General features: G+C 39.7%; 1 protein-coding gene across 4 annotated transcripts in view; it reads left to right on the forward strand.

Moving 5' to 3' along the window:
* Pkc98E (Protein kinase C) overlaps positions 1-17,076 on the forward strand; it is a 247,283-nt gene that overhangs the window by 141,391 nt on the left and 88,816 nt on the right. For 2 of the 4 annotated variants that reach the window (XM_067156239.2, XM_067156264.2), the window contains exons 2-6: positions 1,227-1,293; positions 4,656-4,815; positions 5,062-5,093; positions 7,637-7,719; positions 7,809-7,950. In XM_067156239.2, the coding sequence (XP_067012340.1) occupies positions 1,227-1,293; positions 4,656-4,815; positions 5,062-5,093; positions 7,637-7,719; positions 7,809-7,950 (484 nt within the window). The remainder of the gene's footprint in view (positions 1-1,226; positions 1,294-4,655; positions 4,816-5,061; positions 5,094-7,636; positions 7,720-7,808; positions 7,951-17,076) is intronic. The other 2 variants (XM_067156247.2, XM_067156255.2) reach the window with 2 other exon arrangements.

The raw sequence follows: 17,076 nt of genomic DNA on the forward strand, positions 1-17,076 counted from the left end.
TGGAAATTTTTGTGAGTTGCGTGCTACTACTTTGCCAGGTTTTTTTTTTTTAGTACTACCAACCTACAAAGTTTAACAAAATTATAAAAAAAGTCAGTATTTTATGCAGTGTCAAAATGGCAAAAGTAGTTTTAGCTAATGATTTTAAAGGAATTTATATGATACATTAGCCAGTATTGCAAAGCTTGGTGCTCTAGATGTAAAAGTACATGCAAAATTACTCACCTAAATGTAAAATCACTGAAAACAAAAGAAACACTGATGGAGTGTGGATTCATATGGCAGTGAAAAAGGTGCGGGTAGCAGTTAGTAAGGGATGATTACCTGCTGGTGACGTCCCTAACTACTGGTTGGGTTGAACTTGCAACATTAACAGTGAGCTGCCTGTTTCTGCTACCCTCTGTTACAAAGATGTACGAAAACTGTTATTCCTCAAACACTAGTCTTATATGTTGAGAGACTAATATTTGAGGAGTCTTACTTGCCTCAGTCTTTCTGAAACCATTTATTATAAGCACTAGAAACTAAACTCCAAAATGCATGATAGTAGAATGTCTTCAATTCAGGCAGGCCACAGAAAAAGCCTTGGTAGGCCAGATGTGAACCCTGGGCTGTAGTTTGGGTGGCCGTGTCTTAGACAAATCTCAAGGTCAATTTGGAGAGAAACACAGGCAGAATGAACAGAGTTGGGCAATATACTGGTGTAGGCTTTCACAGATGATGTCAATCAAATGACAAATTTTTATCTTCTTCTGGGATATTAAGCTGTGTTGACATTGTTACTGTGTCGATGCATCTAGAGCATTGAGATCCTAAGCCTGCCTAGATGACTGCTGCCCAGCCAAGTGGCCTGCAGATATTGGAGTGTCACTTGGTCAACGTGAGGACATCCTCAGCTGACTGGGTCCACTGCTGTTCATATCACGTAGCTTCTCAGTTGGTTTCACGAGGCTCAGTGAACCTTATTCCAACCATCAGTTGAGAATTAAAAATCTCCAAACTAACCAGGAATCAAACTCTGGGGCTCCGGGTAAGAGGCAGTCATGCTAACCCTACACCACAGAGATGTCATTAAGATAAAATACAATTTTATAAATTTGCATTTAGCATTCTTCAGGAATATATTGTTTAATGTCTTATTCTTGTACCATACACATGTACTTCTCACATTATGTTGCCATATTTCTAATGTAGGAATTGAAAGCAAAATTTTATGTTTGTTGCAGGTGGACTTGGAGCCCCAGGGTCGTTTGCACATCCGGATCGACCTGAAATGGAAGACTCAAGGGCTGGGTAAGAACTCTTTACTTATAAACTGTTTGATAGAAATCGGGTTTGGTAAACTTCTCATATATTTACAGACACTGTATTGTATAAAATTTGGATTAGTTTTAATGAGATTTTCCTATTTTAACACAGAATATAGGCATGGTCTATGTGCAGTAGAGAGAATGGTTAGATTAGTAACTTTATTATCATCAAAACTTAGATACCGTATTTACGCGAATAATACACGCATATTTTTTAAAAAAAATTGAGGCACGAAATTGGGGTGCGGGTTTTATTTGAGTCAATGTTGGCATTTTTTTTTTTCAAAATCAGCCTTCCTAAAGTTAGGGTGCGGGGATTATTCGGTGGTGGGGATTATTCGTTTAAATACAGTATTTGTTACAGCTTGATCTCCCTTAACTGTGGTAAGTAACATGAATTGTCCGGCCCCGCAGTGTAGGGGGAAATGTGTCCGCCTGTCACCTGGCGGCCCCGGGTTATATTTCCGGCCAGGTCAGGGTTTTTAAATTGTAATGATTAATATTCCTGGCCTGGGGACTGGGTGTTTGTGTCGTCCTTAATGTTCCTTTCCTCACATTCAACACTCTACACTTCCACAATTCCACTTACACGCAGGTTCATATCGTATGTTGAAAGTAATGACAAAAGATATACAGAGGTCGACACCACAAAAAAAAAAAAAAAAAAAAAAAAAAAAAAATCATTTAAAAAAACATGAATAAGAATATCTGTATGGTCATTAAATAATCTACAGTTATAAATGACTCACTTAGTTTGACAGTGAAACAGTGAAAATGTACAGGATGTTTCCAACAAACATGTGAGAACATGTTCCCAACAAACAGAGTTGAGGAACAGAGGTGAAGGGGTGGGGTGGGGGTGGATAGTACACCCCAAAACAATACAAAAAGTCCCTATAAACATATACACTGCAGTCAATTGTTCACAAATTACAGCCATTCCAACATAGTATGGTAAATATTGGTACTGTAATAGCCTTACCTGACACATTCCATATCATGTAGCTGTTGCCATGTTGATGAACCAGCAGGGATACTGCATTCTACTATAAGAAGTCCTGAATGCACATCTGAACACACCACCTCATTGATTGTCGGATACATTCGAATACTCCAGTAAATATATATTTATATTAAAGTACTTGATTCTATACCTTTCCTTACAATACTTTCACAGTTTAACACTATTCTATGTCATCCTTACTTGACTTCCAGCTCCCAGTACTCTCATCACCATTCCCTAGTCCACCCCATTTCCCTGAATGTACCACCCAAAAATCCTTCTAAATAAACCTTCTAAATTATATGTACCCGTGCGATTCAAAAGAAGGCCATCTGAGTGCAGTTCTATATCTTCTACCCACCCTTGCCCAACAATAGAATCCGCTGAATGTACTTCTTCTTCTCTTCTCTCTCTCTTGGGCCGATGACCTTCGATGTTAGGCCCCTTTAAACAACAAGCATCATCTCTCTCTCTCATGGCCCTATTCCACCTCCCTCTTCCTATCCTCTACCCCAGGCATCATCAACCCAGAGTGAAATGCCTTCGGAACCAGTCTGCTCAGTGCTTGGAAGGGGTGGGAGCAAGTGAGTTGAGGAACGGAGGTGAAGTTTATAAGTCATGTGTACCTAAACTAAAGCTGTTTGAGTGACTGTACAATAGTAAAAAAAAAATTAAAAAATAAATAAACACACTTACTTTTATACCGATACTCCACAAAAGAAAATCCCTAGACTGCATAAATATAATGCAGATATGTTAAGCACGATCTGATCCATATATTATATTTGTGCAAACATCTGTTCTTAACAATGAAGGTTTGTAAATCTAGGCACAGAAGTAAGGCTCATCCATCTAAAATTAAATTATGCATTGCAACTTGCCAGCACACAAACAGTATCACCAAAGATTCATAGAATAAAATCTGAAATAGCCCGAAGGTCCTATGGAGCAGATGTACACCAAAGATGAATTTTAATTTGTTTGTTTAGTTTGTTTCTTTGCTTTCATAGTCACCAATACCAATTTTAAAAAATATGTATGTTCCTTTAAGCAGAATATGTAAACAAATTACATAAATTGTACTTATTGGTGTAAGTGCCCTAATACTTCAGTTTGTGAACATAATGACAATACATTTATTCCAGAAATATATAATGCTATAATTTTTTCATCTGCAAACAAATGTAAAATTTGAGTCAAGAATATAATAACAACCTGGGAAAAAGTGGACAGAGGAGCGGAAGAGGAAGCATTCGGAGAGGATGACAAGATTTTGGGAAGAAAAGAGGAAAAACACACAAGATGACATTATGTATTCAAGTTCAATCGCTCTCCTTAGGGAAACAATCATGTAAATAAGTAGTAATAATAATAATAATACAAATTTTTATGGCAGCATTATCTCCGCATGCCACCACTGTATGCATGAAACCTGCCTGGTGCTCCACTCTGCCTTGATAGTTAGCCGTCACAAGGGAAGCAATTAGAGCCTGCTCCCTAGAGCAGCGAGCTGATGACCTATGGTCTACGCTATCTTTCCCTTTTCTCTCACCTCCCTCCTCCTCCGTAACACTTCCCTTCTATAAACTAATAAAGGATAGGTATTTGATTGAAATCTACAAGATGAGATAGTCATCTCAGTAATCAAATACTCTGTCTCGATTCTTCAAAATCATTTATATGTAGTTCATGTCATTTAACATGGTTAATTATAACCTATATTACTTTTGTAAGATTAATCTCATTTATCATCTTTCATAAAAAGTATTACTGTGTATTATTCTGTGTCATTTGGCAAATCTAGAATGTCCTGGGTCAGATTAAATAAATAAATAAATAAATAAATAAATAAATAAATAAATAAATAAATAAATAAATAAATAAATAAATAAATACAAAGGTCACACTATTACAATGCGATAAAACAGAGCCTTGTAATTGTGGGTAACAATTCTTATAGTAAAAGGAGGGCCTTACGGAAGAAATAAATAGGATACATTAAAGAAAAGACTGCCGGGCTGAGTGGCTCAGATGGTTGAGGCGCTGGCCTTCTGACCCCAACTTGGCAGGTTTGATCCTGGCTCCGTCCGGTGGTATTTGAAGGCGCTCAAATAAGTCAGCCTCATGTCGGTAGATTTACTGGCATGTAAAAGAACTCCTGCGGGACCAAATTCCGGCACCTCGGCATCTCCGAAAACCGTAAGAGTAGTTAGTGGGACGTAAAGCAAATAACATTTTAAAAAATTATTAAAGAAAAGATTTTTTCAAATTGTTCTCATAAATTGTACTGTTGTTATAATAATATATTGCAAGATCTAATACGTGATTAATTCACATTCCAGAACCGCAGCCCTCCAAGCCGCGAGAATTCAAGGAGCGGCAGGGATTCAACCGGCGGCGGGGGGCTATGCGAAGGAGGGTACACCAAGTAAATGGACACAAGTTTATGGCTACTTTCCTTCGTCAACCCACCTTTTGTTCACACTGCCGAGAATTCATCTGGTAAGTATCAAGCATATTCTGCAGTAATTAACTGTTGTTTTAAGATATTCAGTGAATATTATTTTTGTATTTTTAGAACTGGTTACCTGTCCAGAACAAGTTCATATTATGAGTTGAAAATCAATGCATTTTACTCAGAATTAATGCCTGAAAAATAATGGGAAATACATTGATGTACTGTATATATTAATAATATATCTTTAATATTTTCATAGTCTTAATGTTTTAATATTAATTCTCTTGCAGGGGTTTGGGAAAGCAAGGCTATCAATGTCAAGGTAAGTTTCTTATCTTCAAACCTTGGCATAAATTCATGATAGGAAATCATTCATTCTACTTCTTCTCTTCTCAAATGGGGAGTTACAAATGTTACATAAAGTCATTACAATAGTACAATGGTAATTTGGGAAGCTTATCAGAAAATAATGATTTTGCAAAATCTTTTCCATCATTCTTCATTTCTTTACTTGCAGTGGAATGAGTAATGGCCATACTTGTTATCATACTGTGTACATTTTGTTCCATCCATTTGGTCCATTTGGTCCATTCCTTTATATTCTGGGTATTTTATTTTCACACTTGCTTTTTCTCATTGTTGATTCTCATGTGATATACCAACTGCCTTTTTTTTTTTTTCCTTCGGGATTCACCACCAGAGCTTGCTGGATGTTTGGTTGGAATAAGATCAACGAAACTGGTTGTGTACAGTTTCCATCGATCCCAAGCCTTACAAGGGATGCTCACGAGTGCGAGTTTGCAGGTGCGATGTGTAGTAAGGGGCATTTGAAACTGCTCTAGTAACAGTTGAGACAGGAAACAATACTAGCTGCTAGTGACGCATCATGTGCTTAGGAGGGCGACAGCAAATGAGTGTCCGGGCGGTGCAGATATCAACCTTCTATGGAATGTATGTGTTACACTTCACAAAATGGACTTCAACGACGTTCAGAAAATATTGAATATAAACTTGTAACTTCCACCATGAGCACAGAATGAAAAATGACACGCCACAGTAATAAAAAAAGTTAGCACCAGAAAGCTCAAAGGCAAACGCTTTGGGAGTTATAAATTGTTCAGGACGATCAGCTAGGTATCCACTCTTACAGAATGCATAGAAAATCATATTAATATACTGTGGTGATGAGAACTGGTGGAAAGTGATGGCATGCAACCGAATGCGAGCCAGTCTGTCACACAGTTAATTGTGAAACTGGCTGTCCTTTATGGCTTAGCTGCATATGGTGCGATAGTATGCTTTGTAGGAACGAAAAAACGGACATCCAGAAGTTGAATTTGTCCCGTGGTTCCTGGTGGTATGAATTGCAATATCACACACTTTCTGGGAGAGATGGTTTTCTCTAACACAGTATGATTTTTATAGGCCGACCAGGAGTCAAGCAACAGCAAGTTATTTTTACCAGCTATGGGTCAAAAGCAGTGTTCGTACCATAGCTGCAGTTCTGGTAAGCCCATTTTCCCGCTTTTTCTTGCTGTGATGTAAACATGCCCTACTGCCCTTGCTAGGTCCCTGACACGCGACAGACAACCTCCAACTTCTCACGGCACAATAAATAACTTTCCCGCCAATCTGCCATTCCAATTAACAGTAGACATAATTGTATATGAATGCATTAGGGTACTGATGTTTTTTGTTCGTGCTATAACTCTCTCGGTACCTCTAACTGCCAGGGTACCTTTCATATACATTTTCCTCGTCAAATCCTAATTGGTCAGTGTTGAAAACGAATTCTGCACTAAACGATGGGATAAGGTGGTTTACCTCATCTATGAATGCTGAGCCTCCTTGAATTGGACAAACAACAATCTTTTTAACAGGTTCGCCTTGACCTCTCTTGAAGTAGTTTCTCTTATGCACCACATGATCATTTTGTTGCGGATTTGGATGCTTACAGTTCCGCCCCCCTCTTGCCATTAGCAGCTAATACTGCACATGTGGGGTAGACGATAGGTGGGTAGTGCCATTTGCCATTCGCAACCTCGCACTTGTCAGGTTCCCTTGTTAGTCTTCCAGGAAGTGTTAAAAATAGCAGAAATGAGACTACATTCTCTGGGTTTGGATTTCCCACAAATTTTGGGAGTACATGGAGGATCAAGTTTTCTACCATCTCTATCTACATCATGATTTACTTTAACATTTTTTGGCCTTCAATCAATCGATCAATCAATCAGTCAATCAATCAATCAATCAATCAATCTGTATTTAGGGCTGTTGCCAAGATGGCAGATTCCCTATCAGTTGTTTAGCTAACCTTTTCTTAAACGTTTTCAAAGAACTTGGATATTTATCAAATATTTCTCTCGATAAATTATTCCAATCCCTTATTCCTTGTCCTAATGAATTTTTGCCTAAATTTGTCCTCTTGAATTCCAACTTCATCTTCATACTATGGTCTTTTCTATCTTCAAAAGGTCCACTCAAGCTGATTCCTCTAACAATGTCTTAATGTGTCACGAGATTATTCCTTCCCATCACTTATATTGACCGCTGGGCTTTGATTTTGTTTTTGTGGGAGGTTGAGGATATCCACATTGAGTGTGTTTCATAAGGCAAGATAATGAATGTTGGATTATGGCATAAAGTATGTAACTATTTTAGTAAAATTGGTTTATTGAGTGAAAACTTCAGTTGATTTAGCTGTTTTACTATTTATATCTTCCTTGTTTGTAACATTACTGTTGAGTCTGTTTCCCAAATGGTAGAACTTTTTTCCTCTGATGATTGTATTGGGAAGTTTTGTTTCATTATACACTCAGTACTGTTATTCTATTCTTGTTAATTGGTAAACAATGTGTGTTGCAGTGTGTACATGTGTGGTACATAAGCGATGCCACCAGTCTGTTGTGACCAAGTGCCCTGGTATGAAGGAGGTAAGCTCATATGAGGTGAGTTAAATTGCTAGGTTGTGGTGGTAAGATATATATAGTATGGTAGGAATATTCAGAACTTATAAAGGCTTCCTGTTTTGTTGCAGGCTAACCAGGGCACGCAAGGCCCACGGTTCAGCGTCAACATCCCACATCGGTTTGTCGTGCACAATTACAAGCGATTCACCTTTTGTGATCACTGTGGATCACTCTTGTACGGCCTGATCCGCCAGGGCCTCCAGTGCGAAGGTAAACTTTCAGACTGTTTTACTAGTTTAGTATATTTTTGAATTGCAGGCATGTACTACAGCTGTTGTAAGTTAATGATATTTAAAGTGAAAGCAGTTTAAAATTTACATCTAATTTTTTATTTTCAGTTCAGAAACAGTGCTTAGTTCTGATTACTTGCAACTCTTTTTCTGTAATTTTAGGAACTTTCAGCTGTATCTTGAAATAGAAGCTTTCCACTTTCATTGTTCTTTCCTATCATAGTATTATTTTTAATTGTTTTTATTGTCTAGTCATACCACCATAGTCCTTCATGTAATCAGCACCCCTAACAGCAAAACAGAAGATTCTGGGAAGACAAATTAAAGTGCCAAGTGAGAGAACCTAGCCTCTTGGACTCTTAATGCATTCTCCAGGATTCTTTTAAATGCTAAAATGTACTACACGCTAGATTGTGAATTTTCCTAGCTCCAAAAATCCATCAACTTTGATGGAGATCAAACCTTTTAATCTAGTGTATAAAAGCTACCTCACCGGGCGAGTTGGCCATGCGATTAGGGGCGCGCAGCTGTGAGCTTGCATCCGGGAGATAGTGCATTCGAACCCCACTGTCGGCAGCCCGGAAGATATTTTTCCGTGGTTTCCCATTTTCACACCAGGCAAATGCTGGGGCTGTACCTTAATTAAGGCCACGGCCGCTTCCTTCCCACACCTAGGCCTTTCCTGTTCCATCGTCGCCATAAGACCTCTCTGTGTCGGTGAGACGTAAAGCAAATAGCAAAAAAAATACCTCACTACATCTCAACCACTAAAATGAATAGGACAGTATATTGGAAAAGAACAGAGAAGTTCACAAAGTGAAACACATCGAGCAGAGTGGCTTCGGCTGAATAGCTCTGCATTGAGGAGGCAGTAGGCTGGTCCCACAGTCGGCTGTTTTGAGAATGGTTCTCTGTGGTTTCCCATTCTCCTCACTAAGTCAGATACCAGAACAATTCCTTTTATAGGCCATGGCTGTTCCCCTCTCACCCTTCTCTGCACCTCAAATCATGAAAACACATCTCCTGACCTGAGAGAGGCCCTTAGAGATGAAGCTTCCACACCGAGCAGTGTGTCAACGCGATGCAGCTACGGAGCCAAGCTCTGTATTCGGGAGACGAGTGGGCTTGAACCCCACCGTCGGCTGTCCTGAGAATGGTTTTCTGTGGTTTCCCACTTTCACTTCCAGGCAAATGCCGGGACAGTTTCCATTCATAGGCCACAGCCGATTTCTTCCATCTCCCTACCCAGTTTCATTCACCATCATTCATTTCATCTTCATTAGCCTCTACAGAGGTTGGGGACAGGAAGGGCATCCAGCTGTAAAAACAGGCCATATAATTTCATCTCACCTCATCCCCGACCCTGTATCAAGAAACGAGACTAAGAGGTAGACATACAGATGTGAAGCTTCCACGGACTGTTAAACTTATGTTGTGGGTTATTAAGGAGTTCTTAAACTAGAATGACTACTCAGAGAGGTGGCGTATTTTACTATTGACTACACTAAGCAACTACAACCTGTAATAATAAAGTTTGGTGAATGAAGTTAGAATGGTCGATCCGGTAACACTGGCGACACACAACGCTGCATCTGCATAGTAGCAGGTTTTGACCACCTGCTCTCAACGTTGTTCAGTTGAGCATCGTGTGTGTGCCATGTAAGACCTGTTTGACACAGTACGTGTTTAGTGCATTGGTTCTGAACTGCGAACAGGAACATGAACGACCAAAAGATCAATGTACAGTTTTGTTTTAAGCTTGGCAAGACACCGAAAGAAACGCATGCGATGAAGATCAAGCACTGTCCTTGAAGTGTGTGTACGAGTGGTTCACCCGTTTTCGAGGAGGCCGGAAAAGTGTTTCTGACAACCCCCGTAGCGGAAGACTGGCGACCGCCGTCAGTGATGAAAACATTGATAAGGGAGGACATTAATCACGAACAATCGGCGATTAACTGTGCGCATGATAACGGATGAAATGCAGGTTAACTGAATCCGTGCTACAAATCGTTACCCAGAAGTTAGGGAAGAGGAAATCGTGTTCTCATCTTGTGCCACATCACTTGACTAATGATCAGAAGCAGGCACGTTAAGAGGCCTCACAGGATTTTGTCGCAACGGCGGATGTGACACCAAATTTCTTGAACTGTATTGTCACTGAGGATGAACCTGGTGTCTCAGGTATGACACTGAAACGAAATGGCAAAGCATGGAATGGTATTCTCCAGGATCGGAAAAAGGTCAGAGCTGAAAAGTCATGCATCAAACTCGCTTTGGAAGGAAAGAGATTTGACGATATTCCTGACATCCAACGAAACGTGACGAGGCTTTTGAACACCATCCCAAAGGAAGCCTTCTTGCAAAATTTCCAGTCATGTATCGCCGATCTCAGCAGTGCATAGTTATGGGAGGGGACTATTTCGAAGGACAGTAAGGTCACTGTCGTGCATTGTTCATCTATGTTGATAGTACAGGACTATTCACCGAACTTTATTGTCACAGGTTGTATTTACAATCATTTGCAAGTGCAGTGGAGTTAGAGTTCTCCACTTCACACAGTTTCTACTCACTAACTCCCCTCTGGCATGTTGAACTCCTGCTCTCCAACAGTACAGTGTTGTTCCCAGAGCTGTTCACTCCACAACCTAACTAAGCCCAAAAGCTCAACTCACACACCGTGCTCAATTCCTTGTAGTCAAGACTGCCTCACTCTTTGCTGATGCATTCCTGAATGACTTGTGAATAAATCACTCTTTAAATAGCCCAGCATAAGATTCTCATCAAAAGACCTCACCGTTTCTGCTCCATTGTTAGCCATTTCCAGCACCTTCAAAGGAGCTCAGTCAATTTCTTTATCACATGCACATGCCTCAACAATTCACTGGGGCTATTGTTCTGCTCACCGCTGGCTCTGCCCACATTATCGCCTCTCGCTGGTCCATGCACTCTCAGCCATCATTGTCACACTGCTATTAAGTTCTTTGTTCAAAATGGAGTGTTTCATTGTTTAATGTCCCTTAGGTACAGGTTACCACTGTTTCAAATACATTTCAGTATTCTTTATCAATGCAACTGATATACTCCTACTTTATCTGCGGTAGTCAGTCTTCCCAGGTGGCTAAAATCAAAGAATAAATGATATTGAAATGTATTCAAAACATCAGCAATCTGTATGTAATTCACATAAAACAACAACACGATCCAGTCTGAATAATGAACGTGACATGTAATGAGAGGTAAAATACCTCTACTGACCTGTAGGTTAATGAAAGATTCAGAGGCATTGACGCTCATACTGAATTATGTTGGTAGTTCTGCACTGTGATGTCCAGTCTGTTGTAGTAAGTGTAACAGATAAATCTAAATTTGTATTGCATTTGTGAAGTGCCAATTGAACTCATGTGCATCCATCCTTCAACCCTGCCGAAATGCCTTACATGTCCCTCTCTCTTCATGTCTTATCAGCTTTTAAGTTCCCGAAAATTTACAGAAAAAAATACAGGTAAACATAAATCTCAATTTGTGTAAGACTTTCTGATTTCGAGTAGCAAGTGATATAAATAACTGACTTGTACAAAATAACAATGGTTAAAAGGTTACAAAAATAAAGCATTTCTTCCCCTAGTCAAAAAGAATTTTGATCTAGTATTAACACAGTCATATTTACAGAAGTTCAAAGATCTGTATACAACTTTTGGAGCCGTTCTTAATGAAGGTGTGGGAAGTCATCATCTGATGATACTAACATTCTTATTTTCATTTTCATGACTACCTGACTTCGAAGAATTCACCTTCTTCTGTACCGTTATGAAAAAACATCTTCATGATTACTTGTAGAATGTTCATTCAGGTAATGATGTATCCTTGCCTCATTTTCTAAGCTGTGTTATCAAGAGTGAACGACTCCCTATTAAAACTTTGTCGAAAGGTTAGGTTAATCCCTTGAAATAATAATTTGCCACAATACAACGTAATAGCAAGATGCCAAGCCAGAGCTATGACATTTCAGTACAGGTTGTCAAGCCTAAAAGACTTTCTCCCCTCTCGCATCCTTCAGGACAAGGTTGTCCCAAAGAGGATGATAGTCCAAGAGAGGAGAGGGTGTGATTTACAGAGGCACTTCGGGAGGAAGTGTCAACGGTTCCAAGAATTGGGACGTCTCACCGACAGAGTTCCTCTACTACACACGAATAGGCCAGTCGTGCAGATCATAGAGAATCTTAGGGATGACTCTTAACTACAGCTTCCTCTGATAGGTGTCTGAATGTGCTCCCATGATTTTGTCCTAATGTACTGTGGTTCACGGATCCAAGCTAGGTTGCCAGATCACCAGTAACAGAATGACTATCGATCTTTGGCTCGATAACAACACACAATGTGAAGGATGGAGTTTCTCATCGCTGTATATTACACTAGCGGAAACGGAAAGTGTTACATCATGAAGTACCACTCCAATATTTATCAAACTTTTTGAAGAGGTTCATCACATAACAGGTATTAAATGATTAAACTTTCAGCCCACTCGGAACTGTCCTCTACCATCATCAATAGTATGAGTTTTGACTCCCACGGGCACGAATATACCCTTGTATTTGGTGTGGCATGGAAGCAAACAGCCCCCGAATGTGATCTTTAGTGATTTCTTGCTTGAAATACATGCTGTGTCACTTCATAAAGATTGCTGGCTGGAGGCTGGCATGACTGTATACGTCTTCCATCTACATCCCAGACAAATCAGGAGTCCGGGCAGACCAGTCAAGGATCCGTACATTCTTCAAAGCGTTTCTGGTGTGATCTGCAGTGTGGGTTCTTGCATCATCCTGCAGGAACATGCCATTTGGTACCCTTGGCATGAAGAGTATTACAACAGGGTTTACGATTCTTGCCACATATTGGTGAGCATTTAGTCCCTCTTTAACAAATACCAAATCCGTCCTGTTGTCATATCCAATTGTTCTCCACACCATAATTCCAGGAGTTGGAGAGGTATGTGCCCCGATAATCACTTCTTCCTGTGACCTTTCACCAGGTCATATACAGACATGTTCACGTCGGTTTGAACTCCACAAAGAAAAGCGGTACTCATCTCTGAACACCACAGAATGCCACTCGATGTTCCAGTTGACTCTGGCTCTACACCATGCAAGTCTTGGTTATCTGCGGTTTGGTGCCAGGGGTAAAGAAATGTATGGCAACTTGAGATTGCAACCCACCTTCCAGTAATCTGTTCCTGACAGTTTGTGGTGACACTCTGCCTGTAACCTCTGTCCGGCCTTCAGCTGTTGTCATCCGTCTGGTCGTCAGAGCCAGCCGACAAATCCTACAATCTTCTCGTGGTGTAGGCCTTCTGGAAAGACCCGTGCCTGCTCTTTGTGCCACACTACTGTCCTGAGTCCATCTCATTACTACTCATTCTGCTGTCATTGCACTACAGCCAACTGTCTGTGCAGTCTGATGGTATGATGCTCCCATATCCCTCATGGCAAAGATTCGACCTTTTGCAAAGTTTGAAAGATGGCGATAAGCTGCCCGTGCACATCCTCTAGGCTTGCTGTGTTGTGATCTCTACTTGAAAAGAGACAGTAACGTTAGACACACCCAACAGCCATCACGTACAGATGCCAGCCGCCATATTTAGGAATGGTGTTTTCCTGCACTAATAATTACGTCGTATGAGGATGAAATTTTAATCAACATATCTCACAGGCATGGAAATACTAAGGTATTTATTTATTTATTTATTTATTTATTTATTTATTTATTTATTTATTTATTTATTTATTTATTTATTTATTTATTTATTTATTTATTTATTCACAAAGCACAAGATACAGCTACACTGAGCAAATTTCACTTGAACTGCCAACAGACTATTTAACCAACGTAAACTTTCATAATAAAATATAACAAACATAACAAAATATAACAAGATCAGGTACACGGCCTACTAATAACAACTGTCCAAATCGAAAACCATAAGAATGTCCATATTCATAGCCAAGTCGTCGTGGGTCAAGATGGCGGTATAATCCCTTCACATCAACTTATCTTTAAGAGGCTATTTACACACCTCTCGAATACACTTTTATTTGATGCTATTTCGAGTTCTTGTCTCCTGTTAATATTGTTAAAGAGTGTCGGGAGGCGGATTAGGAAAGATCGTTGAAGTATTGAGTGCTGAGTGTGGGGAATGTGGAGAAGGTCTTTGGTTCTGGTGGAGCGGGAAGGAATACGGAGAGAGAAGAGTGAGACAAGATGTTCCGAGCGGTAATGCCCATTTAAGATCCCATGGAGGAAACTCAGGTCAACTACCTGTCGCCTGATGTGCAGCGGTGACATATTAATTGCCATTAATACCTGCTGCGTAGACAGATTTCTGAGCTTGGGGTTTCTGTTCCTTACAATTGCAGCAAAGAAGGACACTGCTCTGTCTAACTGCTTAGTATTGGAGGGGGAGGCTGTTGTCCAAATAGGAGAGCAGTAGTTTAAGAGAGGTTGAATGATCGTGAGGAAGAAGTGACGAAGAGCAATGGGGTCAGAAATTTCTGTGAAGCGATAGAGAATGCCTAGTAATTTCATGGCCTTGGTTGTATATGTTTCTATGTGGGTCTTAAATTGTAATTTTGTGTCAAATATTACACCTAGGTCACGCTGTTGCGTAACTACGGTGATGGGCTTGTCGAGTAGGTAATATGATGTTGGTAGAGGAGATTTACGTAGTGTTATGGTCATGTGGCTGCATTTTTGTGGATTGGGGATAAGTTTCCAAGTACGGCACCAGTTCGAGAGGGCATTAAGTGAGGACTGTAACACTTTCCATTTCTGCTAGTGTATATCTTTCATTCTGTTGGTTCTGCAGCTCTGCAGATCCTATTATGAAGCAGTGCCTATTTAGAGAGTAAAGCTCTGTAGTTCATGATCTGTGTTGGTTGAGACGAGGGCAACTTGATTGTTGCTGTATCTGAACTGTGTTTTGTTTCTTTATCACTAAAAGGAATCTCTCAAGGAAGGAAGTCACTCTAGTATTAATGTTGATAGTCATCCAGATCAACCAGGAGCTACTGTTTTAAAACTCTGTCACAATCAGAGCTTGAACTTTGGCCTTTTAATTTGAAAGGAGCAGCCACTACACTAAAGTATTTTACAGAGGTGTTTCAAAAAATATAGTAACAAGAGCTCGCATGGAGAAATTTTACTTTACGAGCAGATACAGTGGTACACAATAGTAGGGCACTGATACACATTACTATTCAAGATAGTCACCATTCTTGTCCCAGCTCTTGTTCCAACAGTACACCAAGGCATTAAGGCCAGCGTGGAAGAAATGTCGTAATGGCATGCTGAACGGCCATATCATTGTTGAATGGCTTACCATCCTGATGCTTCTTCAACAGTCCGAGGAGATGGAAATCGCTGGGTGTTAGGTCAGGGTTGTAGGGAGGATGGTTCAGATGGTTGATTTCCTCATCAGGGGAATGACAGAGAATGCTGTCAGTTACTGTGACACACTGGAGCATTTGCAGGTAACAATTCACAGACACTGACCTGGACTTCTCTAATCAGACCTTGTGTTATTGCACAGCAATGCCAGACCACACACAGCCAACAGTACGTGTGAATTGTTATGGCACTTTTGTGGACCATCCTCCCTACAGCCCTGACCTGGCACCCTGTGAGATCCACCTCTTTGCATCTTTAAAGAAGCACCTCAATGCTAAGCAGTTCAGTGACGACATGGCTGTTTGGCATGCCATCATGGCGTTACTTTAGAGACTGGATGCAGATTTTTTCCATGCCGGCATTGATGCCTTGGTGTACTGCTGGAGCAAGTGCTTGGAAAGAATGGCAACTATGTTGAATATTTATGCATATCAGTGCACTACTACTAATGTGTATCCTTATACAGTAAAACTTGTTCAAAGTCAAATCGCAAGGGACCAAAACAATTTTCCAAATTAGGCAAGTTTCTGCATTACACAAAACATTGTTTTTTTTTTTTTTGGCCTTAAAACACCAATCACCACCATCATTACACAAAACATGATACAGTATACAGTATTTTTAAATATTATTTAGCTGTATCTGCCTACACATGATGTTCGGCTATCCATATTGATCTAGGTAGTACTTTAGTACACTGATTTTTTATTATTATTATTATTATTATTATTATTATTATTATTATTATTTTATTTTATTTTTTATTTTTTTTGCTAGTAGCTTAATGTCTCACTGACACAGATAGGACTTATGGCAACAATGGGGTAGGAAAGGCCTAAGAGATGGAAGGAAGCTGCCATGGCCTTAATTAAGGTACAGCCCCAGCATTTTTCTGGTGTGAAAATGGGAAACTACGGAAAACCAACTTCAGGGCTGCCGACAGTGGGATTCGAACTTACTGTCTCCCAGATGCAAACTCACAGCCGTGCGCCCCTAACCGCAACATTATTCTTCTTCTTCTTGTCAGTTTCACCCTCTTTGGGATACGATAGATCTATCTATCTATCTATCTATTATTATTATTATTATTATTATTATTATTATTATTATTATTATTATTATTATTATTTCAAACAAAGAAACTTGTTTCCTCTTCTTTCTAATCATGTCTTTCGGAATGCAGTGAATGCAGTCCTGAGCTGAGTATATTAGTTCAAGAAGAGTGGAGAAGTTAGTTAAAATGGCAAATTGCTTTATGTCACAAAAGCACTGTGGGCCTTTACGTGTTTTTGAATCTTGTTTTGATCTTCATTTTCTTGCTCATCTCCTTCTTCTTCTATCTGCTCTTCTTCGGCCTTTTTCGCTGCTTGAAGATTCCTTGATTTGACTTCACTGATGAAGGGAATGCATATTGTTCCTGAAACATGTATGAGAGAGTAAATAATTTTCAATCATTAAAAGTGTATTGACAAGGTGGACCCAACATAAACTATTTTAAATAGTTTCTTTAATAGGCTGTAGCTGATTTAAAAATGTGATGTGTCTTAGTTGTTCATCACTTTGAATGAAGTTCTTTGCCTCACAGGGAACATTTCTTGCTTGACACAAATTAGACATTTCCTATGCATTTTCAAGCAATTCATTCATTCCATCATACGTATTATCC

The sequence above is a fragment of the Anabrus simplex genome, chromosome 1, assembly GCF_040414725.1.
Source record: "Anabrus simplex isolate iqAnaSimp1 chromosome 1, ASM4041472v1, whole genome shotgun sequence".
NCBI classification, from domain to species: Eukaryota; Metazoa; Arthropoda; class Insecta; order Orthoptera; family Tettigoniidae; genus Anabrus; species Anabrus simplex.